The following is a 20,857-nucleotide window of genomic DNA, read 5'->3' on the forward strand; positions in this document are numbered from 1 at the left end:
GGTGGCACAGTGGTAAAGAATTTGCCTACAATGCAGGAGACGCAGGAGACTCGGGTTTGATCCCTGGGTCAGGAAGATCCCTGGAGGAGGAAATGGCAACCCAATCCAGTATTCTTGCCTGGAAAATTTTATAGACAGAGGAGCCTGGTGGGCAGGCTGCAGTCCATGGTGTTGCAACGAGTCAGACACAACTGAGCATGCAGGCACCAGTGTAAACATAGAGCTCATGTGCTAATTATAGTAATTATTATAATTGCCTCCTGGACCTCATCCTTGGGATGTTCACCAGGCATCCCAAACACAAATTTGACCTCTTTTCTCATATTCTGTCCTCCTCCTGTGACTCCATCCCCCCACTCCCATCGTCAAAGCCAGAGGTTGTGGACTCCTCTCTTTTTCTCATCCTTTATTCCCCTGCCCCTCTCTCCCATCCCCTCCCTCAGTTGCCTTCCTCTGTCCCTCCTGCCTCCTAAATGTCTGACCACTTATCACCCTCTCCTCTGCTGCTGCCCTTATCCGGGCCCTGTCATCACTCCCTGGGCCTGTGTTGTTTCCTGCTCCCCAAACTCCCTGCTCTGTGCTCACCTCACACAGTCTGTCCTTTGCATAGGAGTCAGACAGAGTCTTTCTTTCTTTCTTTCTTTTCAAATTGAATTATAGTTGATTTACAATGGGATTCCCTGGTGGCTCAGATGGTAAAGAATCCGCCTGCAATGCCGGAGACCCGGGTTTGATCCCTGGGTCGAGAAGATCCCCTGGAGAAGAAAATGGCAATCCACTCCAGTATTCTTGCCTGGGAAATCCCCGTGGGCGGAGGAGACTGATGGGCTACAGTCCATGGTGTTGCAGAGTCAGACACGATTGAACTAGCACTTTCACTTTCATTTGATTTACAGTGTTCTGTTACTTTCAGGTATATAGCAAAGTGATTCACATAAATATATATATCTCAGATTATTTTCCATTATAGGCTATTGCAAAATATTGAATATAGTTCCCTGTAGTGTACAATAGGCCCTTGTTGGTTACCTATTTTATGTTTAGTAGTGTGTATATTGGAGCAGGAAATGGCAACCCACTCCAGTGCTCTTGCCTGGAGAATCCCATGGACGGAGGAGCCTGGTAGTCAACAGTCCATGGGGTCCAGAAGAGTCGGACACAACTGAGCAACTTCACTTTCACTTTTTACTTTCATGCACTGGAGAAGGAAATGGCAACCCACTCCAGTGTTCTTGCCTGGCAAATCCCAGGGACGGAGGAGCCTGGTAGGCTGCCGTCTATGGGGTCGCGCAGAGTCGGACACGACTGAAGTGACTTAGCAGCAGCAGTGTGTATATGGGGCTTCCCAGGTGGCACTAGTGGTAAAGAACCCGCATGCCCACGCAGGAGATGCAAGAGACATAGGCTTGATCCCTGGGTTTTGTTCGTGGGTCGGGAAGATACCCTGGAGGATGAAATGGCAACCCACTCCATTCTCTTGCCTGGTGAATGAATCCCATGGACAGAAGAGCCTAGTGGGCTACAGTCCATGGGATCACAGAGAGTCAGACACGAACTGAAGCAGCTTAACACATGCACACACATACTGAGAAAGTTGTACCTTTTTTTTCAGTTCTTTTTTTAATTCTTTATTGAAGTATAGTTGATTTACAGTGTTGTGTTAATTTCAGATGTATAGTAGAGTGAGTCATATATATATATATAATATATTCAATTATATAGAGAGACATTTTTCAGAAATTTGAAAATATCTATTTTTATTTATTTGGTTGTGCCAGGTCTTGCCAGGTCTTAGTTGCGGCAGGAGTGATCTTCAGTCTTCTTTGCGGCATCTTTAGTTGTGGCCTGTGCGATCTAGTTCCCTGACCAGGGATTGAACCTGAGCCCAGAACACTGAGAGCTCAGAGTCTATTTATTTAATTTTGGCCGATCCATGAAGCTTGCAGGATCTTAGTTCCCTGAAACCAGAAATTTAATCCGCACCCTCGGGAGTGAAAGCAGAGTCCTAACTGCTGGACCGTCAGGGAAGTCCCTCTAACTGGAATTGGCATTGTTTTTTCACTGACTTTAGTTTTCCTAACCTATTTATGTGTTTCCTAACCTATTTATGCAAGTGATATGGGTTTTCCACATGCTGGAGATATGCCTCTACTTTTTTAAAAAACTGGGTCAATAAGTCCCTGTATGCCTGGGAGTGTCGTCTGGCTTAATTATCAACAACACACCCCCCTTTCACTCTCAACAGTGTCTCTTGGACCATCAATTGTAACAGTGTTTCCATTTAGACCCTTATCTGTAATGGGAATACACGCATGGTGCTGAGACAAATCTTTTTAAAATGTATTTATTTATTTTAAAAATTAATTTATTTTTATTCATTTGGCCAAGCCAGGTCTTAGTTGTGGCAATGGGGGATCTCTGATCTTTTGCTGTGGCATATAGGGTCTTTTGTTGTGGCATGTGACTTCTGGCTCCCTGACCAGGGTGGAACCTGTGTCCCCTGCATTGGGAGCGTGGAGTCTTAGCCACCGGACCGCCAGGGAAGTCCCCAGATGGGAATCTTTCTATTGACTAGAGTGTCCCAAGCACTTGGGACAGGGCTTGGCCTTTAGTAGGTGCTTAAGAAATATTAGTTGAATTTATATGAGTGGGTGTGCGCGCACGCGCTATCACTTTAGTCATGTCTGCCTCTTTTGTAACTGCATGGACTGTAGCCCGCCAGGCTCCTCTCTCCCGGGGGATTCTCCAGGCAAGAATACTGAAGTGGGTTGCCATGCTCTCTTCCAGGGGATCTTCCCGACCCAGGGATCGAAGAACCTGTGTCTCTTATGTCTCCTGCACTGGCAGGCGTGTTCTTTACCCCTAGTGCCACCTGTGAAGCATATATATATATATATATACACACACACACACACACACATATACTACATACACACACACATATGTATTTTCTTTTAATTCACCCCTCCTCACCCCCCTATATGTATATATTTTAAAGCTAATTTAAAGGAAAACTTTTGCAGACATAGCCGAAAGTGGGAAGAGTTTACGCAAAACTCTGCGTTAATGTAACAGAATAGAGGGAATTCCCTGGCAGTTCAGTGGTTAGAACTCTGAGCTCTCACTGCCGAGGTTGTGGGGTTCAATCCCTGGTAGGAGAACTAAGATCCTGCAAGTTGCAAGGCAAGGCAAAAAAAAAAAAAGTAACACAGTAGAACTGGGTTGTGCAAGATGGTGGCCATTGGCCACTGTGGCTGCTGAACCCTTAGATATGGTCGGTCCAAATGGAAATGTGCCATAAATGTGAAATCTATACTGGATTCAGAAGACTCAGTACAAGAAGCCATGCCAAGTATCTCAGTAACTTTTATATTGACCACATGTTTAAACTGCAGTATTTTGGATATATCGGGTTCAATCAAGTACATTCCTAAATAAACTTTTTTACTTTCTTTCTTATATATGTATATATATATTTTTTGCCCATGCCACAAGGCATGTAGTCTCTTATTTCCAGACCATGGATCAAACCCCCTGTGGTGGAAGCTCAGAGTCTTAACCACTGGACCACCAGGGGAGTCCCTACTTTTGTTTCTTTTTAAACTTTAGCTGTTTTTATTTCCTTTCTTTGTTTTGCTTTTTTAAAAATGTGACCACTAAAAATAATAATAATAATAACATTAAATATGCAGCTCACATCCCTATTTCTCTCATGTGGCCAGACATTAAAAGGTTATCAAGATTCATGTGCCTAAGTATGGTCATGAAGAGCATCTAACTTTCTCTATTACCTGCTTCCAGAAGGACCAAATGAGGGTTTTGCCTTGTACCTCTGCAAATGAACATGAGATGTCCATCATGAAACCATGAGTGAAGGAAGTTGAAAGCAGATGTTGGAGATGGTGGGGATAACTAGCATTGTCCTCAAGAGCCCTGGAGTGTTCACCCTCCACCCTGTGAGCCTGTTTATGTGGACTCTGAAAACTGTCCACTTTGAAAAACAAACCAAAGGACATAAAAGAACGAAATGTCTTGAAGTTGCTTTTATTCCGAGAAGTCTGTGGGCTCCACCCGGACGCTGTTGGCGCCAGCTGACTCACAGCACCCAGGCACCACAAGATGGTGAGGGCGCCCAGGCCTACGGGAAGCCCTGGTCCTCCAGCCAGTCAATGTGACTGAATTTGCCCGCCATTGAGGGCTGGCCTGGCTGCCCCACCCCCGAGTGGTCCCCTCTGCATCCCCCGCTCCTTGGGCGAGTGAAGAGCAGGCTTTAATGCTCCTCCGTCCCACGCTTTCGGGGTCTGTGCCCGGCAGCCCTACAGCCCTGTTCTCCTCAGAGGGCATTTCCTGCAGCCTCCCCTACTCATCAAGGGGATCTCTTCAGTCATGGGCATCTTCTCTGTCCTCGAGGCTCCAGACAGCCCTTGCCCAGAGCCCCTGCCCAGGCAGGGAGTGGGCACATGTGGACCAGAGTCACTGTCCTCCGGGGACCTGAGACCAGGCCCCAGAGAGGAGGCTAGGAGGCCACTTGGGCCGCTGTGGGCTGTACCAGGATGGTGGTGGCCTGCAGTGGGTAGTAGCGGCCCCGCCAGGTCTTCCAGAAGATGCCCTTCTTGCGCTGCTGCCGCTGCCGCGGAATGGAGTGGAAATACTGGCCATTCAGGTTGGAGTGACTGCAGGTGCCGAACCACCAGCCACCTGCCGGGGTCAGAGAAAGGGAACACGGTCAAGCCTGTGGGTCTCCAGTGGGGCCAAGGCGGGGAGGGGGCTGCGTGTTGGCCATCACCCGCTTTAGATGAGAGAACTTTGGCAGTGGTTGTCAGACTGCGTTCTGAGGAACCCCAGCTTGTGACAAAGGCACCTCGGGGGCTCAGGGCACCTCCCCACCCCATTCTGGTAAATGCGGCTTTTACATCCCTGACCCTGGTGAGTTACTTCTCCACACTTGCCACATGGTGAACATTTATTAAAGCCTTTCTATGACTGTCCTGTGTTTCACTAGTTTGTACCACATTGAACCATGTGAAATTAATCACTCTTCCATCCTTCTTCCCAAGAAGGAAATGGCAACCCACTCCAGTGTCCCTGCCTGGGAAATCCCATGGACAGAGGAGCCTGGCGGGCTCCAGTCCTCGGGGTCACAAAGAGTCGGACATGACTCGGTGACTAAACAACAAACAACCATCCTTCGACCCACCACAAGGCAGTTTCATCTGTTTCACTTCACAGGGCATGGGCTCTGCTTTCAATTTGTCTTGGTGGCTAGCCTGTGGCAGTCATCTCACTGTGTTAATCCTGTAGCAGTCCTATGGTGTGGGCAGGATGGTTATACCCCTTCTTTTTTTCTGGCCTCACCATGAAGGATCCTAGTTCCCTGACCAAGGATTGAACCTACAGTGGAAGCTCAGATTCCCCAACCACTGGACCACCAGGGAAGTCTCTACCCATTTTAAAGCTGGGGAAAATGTAGGTGGGGGGCATTGTCAGTTGCCTAAGAGTCCACAGCAAGTAAGGAGAAGGGGGGCATGGAAATAAGGACTTCCCTGGTGGTCCAGTGGTTAAGACTCTACACTCCCAATGCAGGGGGCACGGGTTTGATTTCTGGTCAGGGAACTGGATCCCACATGCCTCAACTAAGACCCAGTGCAGCCAAAAAAACAGTGGCGTGGAAACAGATGAGGTTGAAGGCGGGGCAGGGATGCAGAAAAGCTGTGTGGCGAAGGGCAAGATGGGGAGGGACAGGGCTTGCTTACCAGAGAGGCTCCTGGCGCAGTTCCTGTCTCTGCGGAGGTCATGGTCCTGGTCCCAAGTGGAGAAGGGCAGGGAGAGGCCACTGGGCGAGAAGGTGGTGGCGCCCAGTTTGCTGGCCACCGGTGGCGTGAGCTTCAGGCTGTAGGCGGTGTCTTCACCCCCAAGGTGGACGGGGAACTGCAAGGACTTGGCGTTGCCCTCCCAGTCCTGCAGCTGCACAGCCAGGCGGCTGCCACGGTCCCCGAGGATGCGATGTACCTTCTCCAGGCCCAGCCAGAACTCACCTGCCAAGGGAGAGGCCAATCCATGAAGAGGACCCCCAGATCTGTAGCCCCCTCCTCCCCACTGTGCCTCCAGCCTGCAGGAAACACCTACCGTGGGGGTCTCCAAAGCCATCTTTGTAGGCTTCCCAGGGCTGGTTAAAGTCCACGGAACCATCCTGACGCCTCTGAATTACAGTCCAGCCTCCGTCTGCCCAGAAAAGTGTGAGGTCATCAGGAGGATTCTTCTTACGAGGGATCCTGCCTCCCCTATTTGGCTCCCTAAACCCCAAAGCACCTCTAAACCCAGGGAGAGCGGTTCCTCTCACCCACCCCAGCAGGATGGGAGGAAGACCAGCAAAGAAAGAAAGTGAGCTGGCCAGTAAGCTAGGGGTTCTGCCTAGATCTTTGTCCCAGGACCCAGCAGAGAAGGAGGAAGTGGGGAATAAGAAGTGGCTGCACTTCATGGAAAGACAACCAGGCCCGTGATATTCGGGGTACCTGGGGGCCAGCCCAGCCCTACCTGAGGTCATCTTGCAGTTAACCAGGAAAGGCGGGGATCCCTGGGGCTGGATCTGGAACAATCCACTTTCCCTCTCTCCATCTTCAAACAGCTCCTGGCAGTCCCTGGGCAGTCCTGAAGGACAGACAAAGATAGGGGGGATTGAAACGGAGAGCCATCCTAGGGGCGTCTCAGGAAACAGGCATGTCTGGGGGCTAGGCAGTGGGTGACAGGGGCAGGAGGGGCACTCCTCAGCTCATCGTGCCCCCTTCCACTTGCCTAAAGTTGTCCATGACTCCCCAGGACCAGCCAGACCCACTCCCCCCTCCTCCCACCCTGAACACCCATCCTCTGGCCACACAGCCTTCCTGGTAGCACACGCGCTCTGACCACAGGGCCTTTGAACACGCTCGTGTTCTGCCTGGGGCCTCTTCCCTCAGGCAGTTCTCTGCCTCATATTAAAGGTCCCAGCTTCTGTAAGGGATGATATCTCTGACACCCATACCTCCCCTCTCCCCCCACATCCCGTTGCAATAAAAAGGGAAAAAAGCGGAATGAGTTTTTTTTCTTTCCCTTTCCTGAGAACAAAGAAGATAAAGAGAACAGTCGTCAGGCCTGAACATTCCTAGTTGTTTCCTTTTTCTCACTTTAACTGCTCCTAACTCTGCATGTCTGTAACGAAGCTTGCTCTTCTGCCTTCCTGGGGTTTACCCTTACAACACCCTTCCCCTTGTAGTTACACATTGGAAAGAAGACCACAGAGCCACCAAACGGCCAGACTCAATTACTGAGTTACTAACACCAGTCTCAGAGCCACCGAACGGCCAGACTCAATTACTGAGTTACTAACACCAGTCTATGACTGTCTTAGAAACAATGCAAGAGGAAGAAATCAAGATCCTATCACCTTTGTTCCTCAGCACCGACTCCTGACTATGAGCCTTTGCCTTATATAAGGCCCGAGACTCCTCATGGGGGTGGAGGGGGGCACAGTTCTTGAGGCATGAGCTTACTGTGTTTCCCTCTTCTTTGGCTGAGAATTAAAGCCACCTTTCTATTTCCTCCAAACTCTGTCTCTGTATTTTTTTCTTCGGCTTCAGTGGGCAGAGAAGGCCAAGATTTTGACCATCAACAGCCGGAGACCAGGCTAAGGGCCCCTGAGGACTTCCTATTCCCCAACACTGGGGCCATCTGTCATCTCTCCCCAACTTCCCATACTGTATGAGGTCCCTGAAGTCAGGGACGAGGAATGGCTCTCTGCCCACCATCTGGTACAGGCTGATGCCAGCCCACAGCAGATGTTTAATAAAGATGCCATGAAGGAATGATTGAAGGAGGGGGACCAGAGTGGGGGTGAGGCCAGAACAGAGAAACAGGAAGGGGCTCTGCTTCCTCCAGCCGCGGGTGAGCATCAGGCCTGGATAGGGTTTGGGGGGCACCACAGAGGCCCCACCCCAGGTCCCGGGCATCTGAGAGGGAGAAGGAAGGATTGAAGAGTGAAGGAGGGAGGGACTGAGGGATGGCTCAGGCATGTCTGCAGACTGGGGAAGTCCCTGGCCCCCACCCCAGCAGGAAAAGTAGAGGAAAGGTTGAAGGGGGAAGGGAAGGCTCAGGTTGTGGGGTGAACATGTTGGGACTGTGGGGGTTGGGGCGGGCCCAGAGTGACTGGTGACATTTTCCGGCCCCTCAGGCAGCTCCCCTTTCGCCTACTTTCCTCTCTTCCAATCACAACAGGCAGCCGGCCAAACCACCAATGTGGCTTCTATTAGCACCAGCTGTTTGTCTCCCCAGCTCTGACCTTTCTCCGGCTTGGCAGGGCTGAGCCTGGAGTCCCCCAACCTACACATGACCCCCCTCCCCCATCACATTCCTGAGGTGGGACCTTTGCCTGCCGGCCCCTCCCAGAAGCCCCTCATAGCAGGGCTACCATTTGGGAGGGTGTAGCGGACCCTTCCCCTTCCCAGTGGGGGAGGTGGTGGGACCGAGAGGTGGGAGAGTCCTCAAGACCAGAGGGCTGGAAGCCAGCAACCAGCCTGAGGGCGGGTGTGAAGTGGGGGATTTGAACTTTCACCCAGTTGGCTGCAGACTGCTGCAGATGCCAGCGCGGGGGATGGGGTAGGAGGACCACGCCGAAGCCAGCCAGGTCTGGAGCTGTGAACTTAGGGTGGGACAGAGACACTGGGGAGCTGGGAGCCAGGGTCAGACACCTACAGACATGCTGGTTTGGAGATCTGGGGTGCTCTGGGGCACACACAATAAAGGATCTAGAACTTGTAGGAGTCGGGGCAGGGTGAGAAGGGGCGATCAGCAACTTCCAGGTCAACAGAAGGGTGAGAGCCAGGCAAAGCATGTGGATCAAGGGCCCCAGACTTGTTAAGAGATGCAAAAGTGAGTGGTGTGACTGGCCAGGGAGATGGGGGTTCCCTGCCTTAGTCTCCCTTCCCAGATCCACACTCTAAAATGAGGGGCCAGACTTCCCTGGCCATCCCATGGTTAAGACTCTGTGCTTCCAATGCATGGGGCGTGAGTTCAATCCCTGGTCAGGGAACTAGGATCCCACATGCCAAGTGAATCAGGAAAAAAAAAAAAAACCCAACAATAAACACCTGGCGGCCCCAAAGATCAGTACACCCCCTCCCAGGCAGCCGATCTCTTTTAACCCAAGGGGGGTCCAGTCTCCCAACTGGCACCCTTTTGTCCACCATCCTGCCCTCCTGGAAGGGTCCAACCCCCAGGAAGGTGGCCCTGAGCCATACCACCCCTTTCCCCACACTCTTGCAGCTCAACCCCCTCTTGGACCCGCGTTCCCAACCCCTGCCCCAGTTAGTGGTTCTTGAGGCTTTGGGAAAATCCCACTGACTTTCTGGAAAGAAGGGTTGGGGTAGGGAGCCCAGAGAGGAAGGGGTAGGGCTGAAGAGGGGGATGTCCTGGTCACCCCTTCACCAGAGACCTGTCCTCCCAGGAGGACACACAGCCAGGGCCTCTCTTTCTCAGTAAGGTGGACCCGACAAGGAGAGGGGAAAGAATGGTAAGTGGGGGTGGGGTGGGGGGGAGTGTGCTAGAGACCAGCAAAGGGTTGGACACTCACTGTGCAGGCGGCTGATATTGTGAGCTGGGCCGGCAAGCTGGGCCATCTTGGGCAGCCTCTTCCTCCTGGTGGTCTTGGCCATCTCGTGGCCCAGGTGCCTGGGGGCCAGGTGATCCATCTGGAACAGGACCAGGAGGAGAATGTCAGGTCTGGCTGGCTCAGGCTGCTCAACCTGCCTGGCTCCACAACCAGACCCACAGGGTCCACCTTGAACCTCCCTCCCCATCTGGAGCAAGCAGTGGCACCTGGCTCTGTAGATTCTGGATTCGCAGGTGCTGCTTCTCCAAGTGCCGCTGCTGCTGGGCCACCTTCTGGAAGAGTTGCTGGATCCTGCTGTTCTGAGCCTCCAGCTGAGTCTGAGGAGAGTGTAAAAAAAGTCTGGTGAGGATCTGGTCTTCTGCCACCACTTTCTCCATTCATCTGCTGGTCCTGTTTCCAACTCTCCATCCTTTGAGGCCGGGGCAGAAGAGCCCAGGCTTTCCTGGTGGCTCAGTGGTAAAGAATTCGCCTGTTCGTGCAGGAGATGCAGGAGATGCGGGTTCAATCCCTGGAGATTGGGAAGCTATCTTGGAGGAGGAAATGGCAACCCACTCCAGTGTTCTTGCTTGGAGAATCCTATGGACAGGGGAGCCTGGAGGGCTACAGTCCTTGCTGTGCATAGTCGCTCACTCGTGTCCCACTCTTCACGACCCCATGGACTGTAGCCTGCCAGGCTTCTCTGACCATGGGGATTCTCCAGGCAAGAATAATGGAGCGGGTTGTCATGCCCTCCTCCAAGGTATCTTCCAACCCAGGGATCGAACCCAGGGTCTCCTGCATTGAGGCGGATTCTTTACCGTCTGAACCACCAGGGAAGCTCGTTACAGTCCACGGGGTCGCAAAAGAGCCGGATATCACGGAACGACTGAGCACGCAGGCAAAACGGAGAGACCAGGGTATTCGGGATGCGCCCTTTCCTGTTCACTCCCTTCCAGGGCAGTAGAGTATGTACCTGCAAGCTGCGGAGGGTTTCCGGGGAGGCATCGCCGCCGCCGGCAGTGACCAGATTGGTCTGGGCGCGCGGAGGCGCGGCGGACCCCTCAGGATCCTTGCAGGCGGCCCCGCACGCGCCCAGACGCCGTTCCAGCTCGCCCAGCTGCCCACGGGTGCGCTCCACGTGTTCGCGCAGCCCGTGGCCGAGCTGCAGGAGCCCGTGCGCCAGCACGTTCACCTCGTCCCAGGAGGCAAAGCGCGGCGTCTCGGGAGGCTCCGGGCGGCCCTGCGCGCTCAGCAGCCCGGCGGTGGCGGCGCACAGCATCAGGGCTGCTCCGGCTGTCGGCGCACAGCGCATCCTTCCTGGTGGTCCAGGCTTCGGAACGCGGAGATTCCGGGAGGCAGGAGTGAGGGGGCGCCAGAGAGACTCTGGGGTCGAGATGCGAGGGCTGGAGACCCGAGGGCCCTGGAGGAGGGCTCGCTTCGGTGCAGAAGCCAGACGAAAGACTCGAATCACAGCCACTGGCCCTCGGCTTGGTGTCTCCGCGCGCGACGCCCTTGTTATAAGCGCTGCGCGAGGAAGGCGGAGCCTGGAAGGCGGGGTGCGTGAAGTTCCGGGGGTGGGGCGTGGGGGCCGGGGTTGGGGTTCAGTACGCTGGAAGCAGGGTAGTTATGCGGGGTCTGGGGCGCCGTGGGAGGTGCGCAAGTCAGGCTTCTCTCACCAGGCCCTGATGTGCGTTTTCCGTCGTGCCTTCTCTGCTGACCATGGGAGACGTGACTTCCTCTCCCCGCGGTCCCCTTCCAGGCAACGGAATTCCGAGGCCCCCCAACTCCACACCAGCCACGTTCAGTGGGGAAACGGCGCCGGCAGGAACGGCATGCCCGTCAGCATTCCTGACGCCCACTCTCCAAGTCATGAGCTAGAGAAGAGGGTTCTGGTATGTTGAGTCCAGCAGGACCAGGCAGGAAGCCCGGAGGCACGCAAACATCCCCTCCTCCGGGAGAGCATATCAAGACCAGGCTGGACCCCCTGGGGAGGCACCTCCCAGGCTTCCGCTGTCCTTCCTGCTCAAGACTTCGTCATCGCAGATGTGTTTGTGGGATTCCTTTCTTTTTCTTTTTGTATTTGGGTGTGCTGGGTCTTAGTTGAGGCAGGCAGGGTCTTTAGTTCCCGGACCAGGGATCAAACCTGGGTCCCCTGCATTGCGAGCTGGAGTCCCAGCCACTGGACCACCAAGGAAGTCCGTTTGCCTGATTCTTAAACATCCCTCATCCCACTCCTCACAACTTAGTGCCCTGGTGGCAGGGCCCAGGTCTGTCTTGTTCAGTCTCCAGCTGGGGCCCGTCTCCCCACTGCCCACTCACCCTCAGGGTCTTCAGAGTCTTGACTGTTTGCCTGCACCGAAGCAGAAAACTCAGGAGGGAAGAGGGACTGCCTGGAAGAATGTTCTTCCATCTTCAGTCTCCCTCTCCTCCCACATTCACTAATTCAAAAAAAGGGCCCTCTGCTCTCCTACATGGAGCCCCCAGGCTGGTGGAAGAACCCTAACATCTGAGCCTGGGGTAGGGGCAGAGCTGGGACAGAGGAAGAGTTGAATTGAGGCCATGATTTGGGCCACGTTCGATTTGGTCTGCTACTGTTAAGTTGCTCAGTCTTGTCCGTCTCTTTGGGACACCATGGACCGTAGGGAAGTCCTCTATAATCTCATCTTGCGTGCAAGCTAAGTTGCTTCAGTTATGTCTGACTCTGCGACCCTATGGACTGTAGCTCTCCAGGCTCCTCTGTCCATGGGATTTCTCGGCAAACATACTGGAGTGGGTTACCATTTCCTTCTCTAGGCTTAACACTTATTTAACAAACTTTTACTGAAGCCCTCCTCCTCCAGCCCCACCAACTTCCCTATACCCTGTACAAAAATTGAGGCTGGCATAGAAAACCTACCTGCCAGGAAAAACCCAGGGACACTGGCACAGACAGAGCACACGCAAGAAGAACAGAGTTGACTCAGCGGGGCTCGGAGCCAGCTGGGCCTCTGGAATCCGAAACTCCCCGCCCCGGGGCTGACGTGCAGGACACCACTCATACACTTGGCTGAGCCAGACTTCAGGATGGCAGATCCCAGCAGCTGTGACAGGCAGATGGGAAGGGCGGGGAGCAAAACCTTGGCAAGGAGTAGATCTAGACAGCCACCATCTCTGCCCAGGCAGCCAGCTGGTTCAGCTGCCAGGTCTCGGCCTCTTTCTGAGTGAGGGTCACTGGTCTCCCAGAATGGGCTCTTCTCTCTGGCTTCTTCTTCTTTTGTCAAAGATATATTTATTTACTTAATTTTTGGCTGTGCTGGGTCTTTGTGGGCCTTTTCCAGTTGCGGTGCACAGGCTTCTCACTTCAGTGGTTTCTCTTTTTGGGGAGCATGGGTTGCAGTAGTTGTGGCACATGGGCTTAGTTGCTCCTTGGCATGTGGGATCTTCCCGGACCAGGGATGGAACCCTTACCTCAGGTGGATTCCTTACCACTGCGCCACAAGGGAAGCCCACCTCCCTGGCTTCTTGCGCTGAGAAATATGATCAGTTACTTTCTCAACCTGATGGCCGTTTCCTGATCCACTTCTCAGGGGCTTCTATCTCTGTGCTGTCTTTCAGAGGGCACAGAATACACCCAAGGCTCTTAGAGACACCTGTAGTGAACAAGCTACAAAAGAGTTTCTCCAGGGGCCTGGAACTGACTCTGGACTGTATCCTAAAAACTGCTCTGTGGAATATGCCTTTGTTCCAGCAACAATTTATCACCATGATGAACTGTTTCTTTGGCACCTGTTTTGTTCTGGCTGGGGCTTCCCTCATTCAAATGGTAAAGAATCTACCTGCAATGCAAGAGACCAGGTTCTATCCCTGGGTCTGAAAGATCCCCTAGAGAAGGGAATGGCTATCTACTCCAGTGTTCTTGCTTGGAGAATCCCACAGACAGAGGAGCCTGGCGGGTTATAGTCCATGCGATCACAAAGAGTCGGACACCACTGAGCATACACTATGAGGATCTTTTTAAAAAGGTAATTTCAAGGCTTCCTTGGTGGCCCAGTGGTTAAGATTCCGCCTTGCAATGCAAGAGACAGTGGTCTGATCCCTGGTCTGGGAAGATCCCACATACCGTGGGGCAACTGACCCTTGTGCCACAACCACTAAGCCTGTGCACCCTGGAGACGATGAGAAGCTCTCACTCGCCATAGCTAGAAAAAACCCACATGGAGCAACAAAGAACCAGCACAGCCAAAAATAAAGAAATAAATAAACTGAAGCAACTAGCAGCAGCAGCAAATTAGTTCAGTTCAGTCGCTCAGTTGTGTCCGACTCTTTGAGACCCCAGGGACTGCAGCATGCCAGGCTTCCCTGTCCTTCACCATCTCCCAGAGTTTGCTCAAACTCACGTCCATCGAGTTGGTGATGCCATCCAACCATCTCACCCTCTGTCGTCCCTTTCTGCCTTTAATCTTTCCCAGCATCAGGGTCTTTTCAAATGAGCCAGTTCTTTGCATCAGGTGGCCAAAGTATTGGAGTTTCAGCTTCAGCATCAGTCCTTCCAATAGCTATTCAGGACTGATTTCCTTTTGGATTGACTGGTTTGACCTCCTTGCAATCCAAGGGACTCTCAAGAGTCTTCTCCAACACCACAGATCAAAAGCAGCAATTCTTCGGTGCTCAGCTTTCTTTATGGTCCAACTCTTACATCCATACATGACTGCTGGAAAAACCATAGCTTTGACTAAACAATCCTTTGTCAGCAAAGTAATGTCTCTGCTTTTTAATATGCTGTCTAGGTTGGTCATAGCTTTTTTTCCAAGGAGGAAGCATCTTTTAATTTCATTCCTGTAGTCACCATCTGCAGTGATTTTGGAGCCCAGAAAAATAAAGTCAGTCACTGTTTCCATTGTTTCCCCATCTATTTGCCATGAAGTGATGTGACCAGATGCCATGATCATTGTTTTTTGAATGTTGAGTTTTAAACCAGCTTTTTCACTCTCCTCTTTCACTTTTATCAAGAGGCTCTTTAGTTCTTCTTTGCTTTCTGCTGTAAAGGTGGTGTCATCTGCATATCTGAGCTTATTGATATTTCTCCTGGCAATCTTGATTCCAGCTTGTGCTTCATCACTCCCAGCATTTCGCATGATGTCTCTGCATATAAGTCAAATAAGCAGGGTGACAATATACATCCTTGACATACTCCTTCCCCAATTTGGAACCAGTCTGTTGTTCCATGTCCAGTTCTAACAGTTGCTTCTTGACCTGCATACAGATTTCTCAGGAGGCAGGTAAGTTGGTCTGGTATTCCCATCTCTTGAAGAATTTTTCAGTTTGTTGTGATCCACACAGTGTATAAAATACACACAGAGGAAAAAAAAGATAATCATGCAATTTTTTTTTTCGGAACCACTTCAGGATATGTTGCAGACTTGATTCTATTGCAGGCTTGATTAGTGCTTTTACTAAGAACAAGGACATTTGCTTATGTAACTGCAGCACAGATAGCAACTGGAGGAAGTTTGACCCTGACCTAATGCTGTTATCTAATCTATGGTCCAGATTCCAGTTTCATCAACTGTGCCCATCATGTCCTTTACAGAAATGCTTTCTCTCTGGAGTTCCATCCAGTATCACATGGTGAATTTCCTTGTTTCCTTAAGTATTAGTCACCTCTGTCGTGTCTGATTTTGTGCGACCCCATGGACTGTAGCCCACTAGGCTCCTCTGTCCATGGGATTCTGCAGGCAAGAATACTGGAGTGGGTAGCCATTCCCTTCTCCAGGGGATCTCCAGGGATTGAACCCGAGTCTCCTGCATTGAAGATGAAATCTTTACCATCTGAGCCATCAAGGAAGCCCCAAGAGTACTGGAGTAAGTAGCCATTTCCTTCTCCAAAGGATCTTTGCAACCCAGGGATTGAACCCAGGTCTCTTGCACTACAGATGGATTCTTTATCATCTGAGCCACCAAGGGACCCCAAAGTAGGATCTTGTTTATCCATCCTATATATACCGGTTTGCATCTGCCCAATTCACCCCTCTCCCACACCACTCCCCCTTGACAACCACAAGTCTGTTATCTTTGCTCTATGTTTAACCACTTAACTTTTTTTTTTTTTTTGTCATGCAGCATGTGAGATCTTAGTTTCCTGACCAGGGATCAAACCCAGGCCACCTGAATGGAAGCTTGGAGTCTTAACCACTGGCCTGCCAGGCAGCCCCTAACCACTTGAATTTAGTGTTGGGTGATTGGTGCTGTAATGGGAAGCACAGAAGATGGCAGAGAAGAGGCCACCCCCAGCAGGAAAGGCTTTTGGTGGGGGGTGGGGGGTGCGCCTGAGACTGAAGAGTCATAAGATTATCCAGACGAAAAGTGTCTGGAGTGAGTGACCCAGATTGGGGAAGACAGTGAATAACGCACTGTAGCCTGGGATATGTGTCTGTTTTTTCCCGGACCAGGCCAGAGGGGCACTGGGGCTTTGTGTGTAGATATCCTAAGAGAAGTTGCAGAGTCTCTGTCCAGGAATGGCCCCCTCACCACTTTTCCTGTGAGACTCTAGTCACATCCAGGTCACCAGGAAGGTCAGCTTTAGGGCAGGAGGCTCAGACCAGAAAGGATGACTCAGATTCTGGGCTGAGCCTCCAGAAAGAAGTGGGGTGGACTCTGCCCAAGTCGTTCTTCCCACCTCCTCTTGCCTCCCACCCAGTCCTGCTAGCCGGGGTGCTTGCGTGCGTGTAAACCTGCAACCTTTGGACCCCAGGGCAAACAGCCCTGACCTCCCTCAGGAAAGAATAATAAGTGCAACAGGGTACATTAACTTAGCATTCATCTTGATCCCATTAGGCACATGCATAGTCCAGTCTTTTGTCAGTCTCAACTCAGCCCTGAAAATGAAAGTGTTCCTTTCCCTTTTGGACTGACCGGAAAGTTGTGAGGTTCTGAAATGTTCACATACTTGACTGAAGACAGTCAGCTTGGAAAGGCCAAGGTTTGAAACTTGTTCTCTCAAGTTCCTAACTAATGAATCTTTATTTAAAAAAAAAAATCTTGCCTGTTTTTGTAAGTTAACGGGTTTCCCTGGTAGCTCAGCTGGTAAAGAACCCGCCTCCAATGCTGGAGGCTCCGGTTCGATTCCTGGGTCGGGAAGATCCACGGGAGAAGGGATAGGCTACCCCCTCCAGTATACTTGGGGTTCCCTGGTGGCTCAACTGGTCAAGAATCCACCTGCAGTACGGGATCCCTGGGTTGGGAAATCCCCTGGAGAAGGGAAAGGCTACTCACTCCAGTATTCTGGCCTGGAGAATTCCATGGACTGTATAGTCCATGGGGTCGCAAAGAGTTGGACATGACTTTCACTTTCACTTTGTAAGTTACAGTTTTGAATGGGTGAGGCGTCAGCATCGTGCCAAGCCCCCAAAGTCTAAAAACCGTAGCCAGAAGGACTTCTCTGGTGGCCCCGTGGCTAAGACTCGGTGCTCCCAATACAGGGGGCCGGGGTTCCAGCCCTGGTCAGAGAATTAGACCCCACATGCTGCAGCTAAGAGCCCGCATCATGCCTCAGCTAAAAGACCCCACCTGCCACAACCATAATAAAAAGATCCTGAGTGTCACGTGCCGCAACTGAGACCCAGTGCAGCCAAATAAATATTGTTAAAAATAAAAAATAAAAACCCATAGCTGGAAAACCTCCCTTTCCCTAATCATGTATTCACCTGAAACTTTGTTCAAGAGTGTTTATTCAGGTTTATTCATAATCATTTTTTAAATTCTTTGTGGGTCTAAACATATTCCTTTTCAAAACTTCAAAATTGTTATGGACTGAATGTTTGGATTCTCTTAAAATTCATATGTTGAATGCAATGAGCAACAAAGGTTTACTGTATAGCACAAGGAACTATAGTCAATAGTTATCTTGTAACAAACTATAATGAAAGATAATTTCAAAAATAATATGTGTATATGTATAACTGAATCACCTTGCTGTGTACCTGAAACATTGTAAGTCAACTATACTTCAATAAAATATAAATATTAAAAAAATTTAATTCATATATTGAAGCCCTAAAACCCCAATCTAATGGTAATTGGAGGTGGGGCCTTTGGGAGGTGGTTAGGTCATGACGGGACTTCCCAGGTGGCTCAGTGGGTAAAAGAATCTGCCTGCAGTGCAAGAGACACAGGCAGACACGGGTTCGATCCCTGGGTGGGGAAGATCCCCTGGAGGAGGGCATGGCCACTCACTCCAGTATTCTTGCCTGGAGAATTCCATGGACAGCGGGCTACAGTCCATGGAGTCACAAAGAGTCAGATATGACTTAGCATAGCACAGCAATCTGTACATACTTCAGGTGCATGATCTAATCAACTTTGACCTCTGTAAACACCTGTGACTCTATCAGCCTGATGAAGGTAATAGAAATCTCTATCACACCCCAAAGCTTCCTTATCCCTCTTAGGAAGCTCCCACTGGCTCCTCCCATCTTCCCCAGATAACCACATCTTGCTTTCCATCACTGCAGATAAGTTTGCATTTCCTAGAATTTTATATAAACGGAATCACATAGAATGAACTCTTTTTTTTTTTGTCCACTTTTTTTCTTCACCTAGCACGATTATTTTGAAAGTCATCCCTGTTGCAGTGTGTATCAATAGTTTATTTATTTTTAATGTCGATATGGATTAAACCAACAAATGAAATCCATTCTTCTGTTGAAGGACATTTGAGTTGTTTCCGGTCTTTGCTTATTAAAAATAAAGGCTTCTGGGACTCCCCTGGTGCTTCAGTGGTTCAGTGGCTTCACCTTCCAATGCAGACGGTGTGAGTTCAATCCCTGGTTGGGGAGCTAAGATCCCACATGCTTCATGGCCAAAAACCAAAACATAAAATAGAAATTGTAACAACTTGTATTGTAAAATATTGTAACAAATCCAGTAGAGACTTTAAAAATTGTCCACAACAACAAAAATTTTTTTAAAAATACAGCTCCTATGGACAATTCACATACAACTTTCAAGAAGTTTTTTTTAATTGAAGTATATTTTATTTACAATGTGTTAATTTCTGCTGAGCAGCAAAGTGATTCAGATATATATATATATATATATATATATATATGCATTCTTCTTTATAGTCTTTTCCATTATGGTTTATCATAGAACACTGAATATAGTCCCCTGTGCTATGCAATAGGACCTTGTTCTTTAACCATCCTATATATCATAGTTTGCATCTGCTAATCCCAAACTTCCAATCCTTTCTGCCCCCTTGGCAACCTCAAGTCTGTTCCCTATGTCTGTGAGTCTGTTTCAGTTTGGTAGATAAGTTCACTTGGATCTGATTTTAGATTCCACATATACATGATATCATATGGTATTTGCCTTGATTTTGGATTTGCTTCACTTAGTATGTGCATCTAATGTCAGGTACAAGTTTTTGATGGAATAGTGCTTTCATTACTCTTGGAGAAAAAAAATTTTATTAAAAATTTTAATTTCAATTTCCCTAGTACTCCTGTCCCCTATCCATCCAGTTTCCCTCATACATTATCCACAATCACTGTCAATAGTATGTGCATATATATATATCACTGAGTCACCTTTCTGTAACCTGAAACTAACACTATATTGTAAATCAACTATAATTCAATTTAAATAATAAAGACCAAAAAGAGGTTCTTCTAGGTTTTAAGTCACAGTAAATCTTTATTGCATGGTAAGATTTTCCCTTTCTACTCCCTTGCAGAACATTTATGGTTTTATTTTCATGCTTAGTTATTTGATGCAGATTACAACATCTTACAGCCCTGAAATTAAAACATGCTTGCTCCTTGGAAGGAAAGCTATGACAAACCTTAACAGCATATTCAAAAGCAGAGACATCACTTTGCCAGCAAAGGTCCACATAGCCTAAGCTATGGTTTTTCCAGTAGTCATGTATGGATGTGAGAGCTGGACCATAAAGTAGGCTGAGTGCCAAAAAATTGATGCTTTCGAATTGTGTTGCTGGAGAAGACTCTTGAGGGTCCCTTGGACTGCAAGGAGATCAAGCTGGTCAATCCTAAAGGAAATCAACCCTGAATATTCATTGGAAGGACTGATGCAGAAGCTCCAGTACTTTGGCCATCTGAAGCTAAGAGCTGACTCACTGGAAAAGACCCTGATGCTGGGCAAGATTGAAGGCGGGAGGAGAAGGGGACGACAGAGGATGAGATGGCTGGATGGCATCATCAACTCAATGGACATGAGTTTGAGCAAACTCTAGGAGATGGTGAAGAGCAGAGGAGCCTGGCATACTGCAGTCCATGGGGTCGCAAACAGTCAGACATGACTTAGTGACTGCACAACAATATCTTAATGGATCAGTTACATCACTTCCCTAACCAATGATTTATTGTAAGTGACTGGCTTACAGTCTAGAAACGACCGAAGTGTTCCAGCATGAGAGTATGGCTATCCAGTGTGACGTGCCAAACACACTTTCAAAGTGCAGATTATTTCAAGGAAGTGCTTAGTGACTTCTGAGAAATATAGAGTGTGTTAAGTAAGAAATTCAAACTGTGTATCCAGTAACATTCCAATGTTTCTTTCTTTTTTTTTAAGTTTAAGTACAGGTAATTTACAGTGTTATGTTACTTTCATACATACAGTGTACAGCAAAGTGATTCGGTTCCAATGTTTCCTTTTAAACATGTTTCTGAGAAAAGAGGCTGGTGAGAAACACAGAAATGGATTAACAACCTCAGGCAGGATGTCTGTGGGCCCGTTCATTTATTCATGAAGATATTTGCTCGCGCTCAGATTACAAAAGGAGGCAGTTCTGCATCTCCGCCTGACAGTGCCCATCACCACTGACGAAGTAACCTTGCCGAAAAATCAAACTTGAATCTAAAAAAAAAAATCTCCAGAATGTCCAAAATCCAAAATAGTAGCAATGAGTCACCTGTGGCTGTCAAGCACTTGAAAGGTGGCCATTCCGAGTTGTCATGTGATGTGTTCTAAGTATAAACAACACACCACATTAGGAAGACTTGGTAAAAAAAAAAAAAAGTAAAATATCTAAGTTTTTAATGTGTATTACATATTGAAATTATCAAATTTGGGGTGTGTTAGATTGAAATTAATGATTAAACTAAAGAGAGAAAATGAAGAGAAAGAAAAATAACACATGATATCATTTATATGTGGAATCTAAAATATGACACAAGCGTATCTATGAAACAGAAATAGATTCACAGACATAGAGAACAGACTTGGGGTTGCCAAGGGGAG

The 20,857-nt window shown here is 49.3% G+C and overlaps 1 protein-coding gene across 2 annotated transcripts; it reads right to left on the reverse strand.

Moving 5' to 3' along the window:
* Positions 1-4,028: 4,028 nt before the first annotated feature.
* ANGPTL4 (angiopoietin like 4) lies at positions 4,029-12,555 on the reverse strand. Of its 2 annotated transcripts, none has more exons than XM_043466430.1 (8): positions 12,516-12,555; positions 10,593-11,493; positions 9,847-9,957; positions 9,602-9,719; positions 6,535-6,648; positions 6,127-6,222; positions 5,754-6,035; positions 4,029-4,698 (listed from the first exon to the last, which is right to left on the reverse strand). In XM_043466430.1, exons 2-8 carry the CDS (start codon positions 10,929-10,931, stop codon positions 4,517-4,519), a joined length of 1,242 nt encoding a protein of 413 aa, XP_043322365.1. In that variant the 5' UTR covers positions 10,932-11,493; positions 12,516-12,555; the 3' UTR covers positions 4,029-4,516. The 2 variants fall into 2 exon arrangements, with proteins under 2 accessions (XP_043322365.1, XP_043322366.1); XM_043466431.1 differs by lacking the exon at positions 12,516-12,555 and having other exon boundaries at positions 10,593-11,163; positions 11,296-11,474.
* Between the last annotated feature and the right edge of the window lie 8,302 nt (positions 12,556-20,857).

This window comes from Cervus canadensis, chromosome 4, assembly GCF_019320065.1.
Source record: "Cervus canadensis isolate Bull #8, Minnesota chromosome 4, ASM1932006v1, whole genome shotgun sequence".
NCBI lineage: Eukaryota > Metazoa > Chordata > Mammalia > Artiodactyla > Cervidae > Cervus > Cervus canadensis.

Bases quoted from the DNA above. Each gene is read 5' to 3' on its own strand.
- ANGPTL4 (XM_043466430.1), bottom strand. From the start codon at position 10,931: ATGCGCTGTGCGCCGACAGCCGGAGCAGCCCTGATGCTGTGCGCCGCC. The intron at 9,720-9,846 runs GTGCCACTGCTT...GTCCTGTTCCAG, and splicing joins TCCAGAATCTACAGAGCCAG to ATGGATCACCTGGCCCCCAG. The intron at 6,223-6,534 runs GTAGGGCTGGGC...TTTTCTGGGCAG, and splicing joins TAACTGCAAGATGACCTCAG to ACGGAGGCTGGACTGTAATT.